Source organism: Tupaia chinensis, unplaced genomic scaffold, assembly GCF_000334495.1.
Source record: "Tupaia chinensis unplaced genomic scaffold, TupChi_1.0 Scaffold144281_1, whole genome shotgun sequence".
In the NCBI taxonomy this organism is placed as follows: Eukaryota; Metazoa; Chordata; class Mammalia; order Scandentia; family Tupaiidae; genus Tupaia; species Tupaia belangeri.
The window spans coordinates 37827-39663 of NW_006204138.1; the positions used below are offsets into that span (position 1 = coordinate 37827).

General features: G+C 41.0%; 1 protein-coding gene across 1 annotated transcript; it reads right to left on the reverse strand.

The window, feature by feature from the left end:
* Positions 1 to 297: 297 nt before the first annotated feature.
* On the reverse strand, positions 298 to 1250 carry LOC102481550 (olfactory receptor 52A5-like). Its single transcript, XM_014583451.1, is given in 2 exon segments — positions 298 to 960; positions 963 to 1250. Coding segments are annotated over 2 exon segments (951 nt in total).
* Between the last annotated feature and the right edge of the window lie 587 nt (positions 1251 to 1837).

The following is a 1837-nucleotide window of genomic DNA, read 5'->3' on the forward strand; positions in this document are numbered from 1 at the left end:
TAATCCCTTTTCCTACATCTCCTTCTGGAATTCTGGGCACATATGCATATGCACTCGGTGTGATTCTCAAGCCACCAGGTCTGGGACACAAACTGTAGTCCAATGGACTTAGCCACCATACTACCTACTGGCCCCTACGTAAAAGAGTTTAAGTAGTAAAGTTATACTGTCTTGCACATAAAACCGTAAGTTCACATTTCAACACACAGTGGAATTGAGAAAGCACTGGCTCTCACCAAGATAAAAACTTCTTCAGAAAGTATATTTGTTATTTAAAATAAAATAAGATAAATTAGATCAAGAAGAATCTTCATGGTGAAAAATCTTGGAAACATGATCTCGAATCTGTTTGGTTTTTACCCCGTAAACAATTGGATTGAGCAGAGGTGGGACCAGCAGGTAAAGGTTAGACAGAAGAATGTGAATGTAGGATGGGATGTGGGACCCAAACCTGTGTGTAAAGAAGGAGAAGAAAGCCAGGAGATAAAACTCAAGGAACACGCAAATGTGGGCAATGCAGGTGTTGAAGGCCTTCAGCCTAGCTTCCTTCTGGGGCAGACTGAAGACAGTGATGAAGATTCGGATGTAGGAGAGTGTGATGAAGATGATATCGATTCCAAGAATACTGAAAGCCGCAAACAGACCATAGATCTTGTTGACTCGAATATCATCTGCTGCCAACTTTACAACAGCCATGTGCTCACAGTAGGAATGGGAGACTATGGTGGTTCTGTAGAATTTCAACCGACATTTGATGAGGACCAGACATGGAGCTACAAACAGAGCTCCTCTGAGTGTCAGCCCCACCCCAAGGTGAGTGAGAAGTTGGTGAGTAAAAATGGTGGCATGTCTCAGAGGATCACAAATTGCCACATAGCGGTCCATTGCCATGGCTAGCAAGATACCTGACTCAATGGACTGAAATGTGTGGATAAACCACATCTGCAAGAGACAGGCATCTCAAAGTGTATCTGTGGCATGTGAAACCAGAATATTCCCAGCATTTTGGGTAGGATGCAGGTACTGAGAGCAATGTCTGTTGCTCCAAGCATGGCCAGGAAGAGATACATGGGCTCGTGCAGGCTGCGCTCAGCTTTGATGACGACCAGAATCAGGGAGTTTCCAAACAGAGCAACAACGTACATGGCACAGAAAGGAATCCCGATCCAGAGCTGTACAGACTCCAAGCCCGGGATCCCAAGCAGTGTCAGCACCGAGGGCATGAAGACTGTGCCATTGAGATGGAGCATGTTGGTGTAGAGCTTCCTGACTTAACAGCTTCTGATTCAGAATGGCAGTATGCTTGGAGTGTCTTCCTTTTCTTTTCTGTTCTTACCTAGATTTATGCAGCCATATATTAAACATGATTTCACATTGCATATTTTAGACATACTAATTTATTGATTTGTCATCTAAATAGGTCCAGTATTGTATGTACACGTTACTTGAAGGGTTTATCTCAGATTTCAGTTCTCATCTTTGTCTTTTCCTTTATTCTCTTTTAATCTGTCTGTCTGTCTATGACTCTGTCTCTAGTTCTGTCTCTGTCTCTCTCTCACATGCACGCACATACACACACACAATTTATAACAGGTTAACACATCTCAGTTTTGAGAAAGGATACATTTCTAGTAATGTTTTGATGTGAGGCTTGTGAATAATCATTTAAAAACTATTCTTTTGTATGGTATTTTTATTTTCTATGATGAAAGGTTTAGAGATAATTAACTTATTGATATATATTATGTATATTTTGTTTTTAAAGGTTTCTTGCTAAAGTACACATGAGCTTGCTAGAGAGACAAAGAGAGACAATGAGAAGAAACTTAAAAATCAC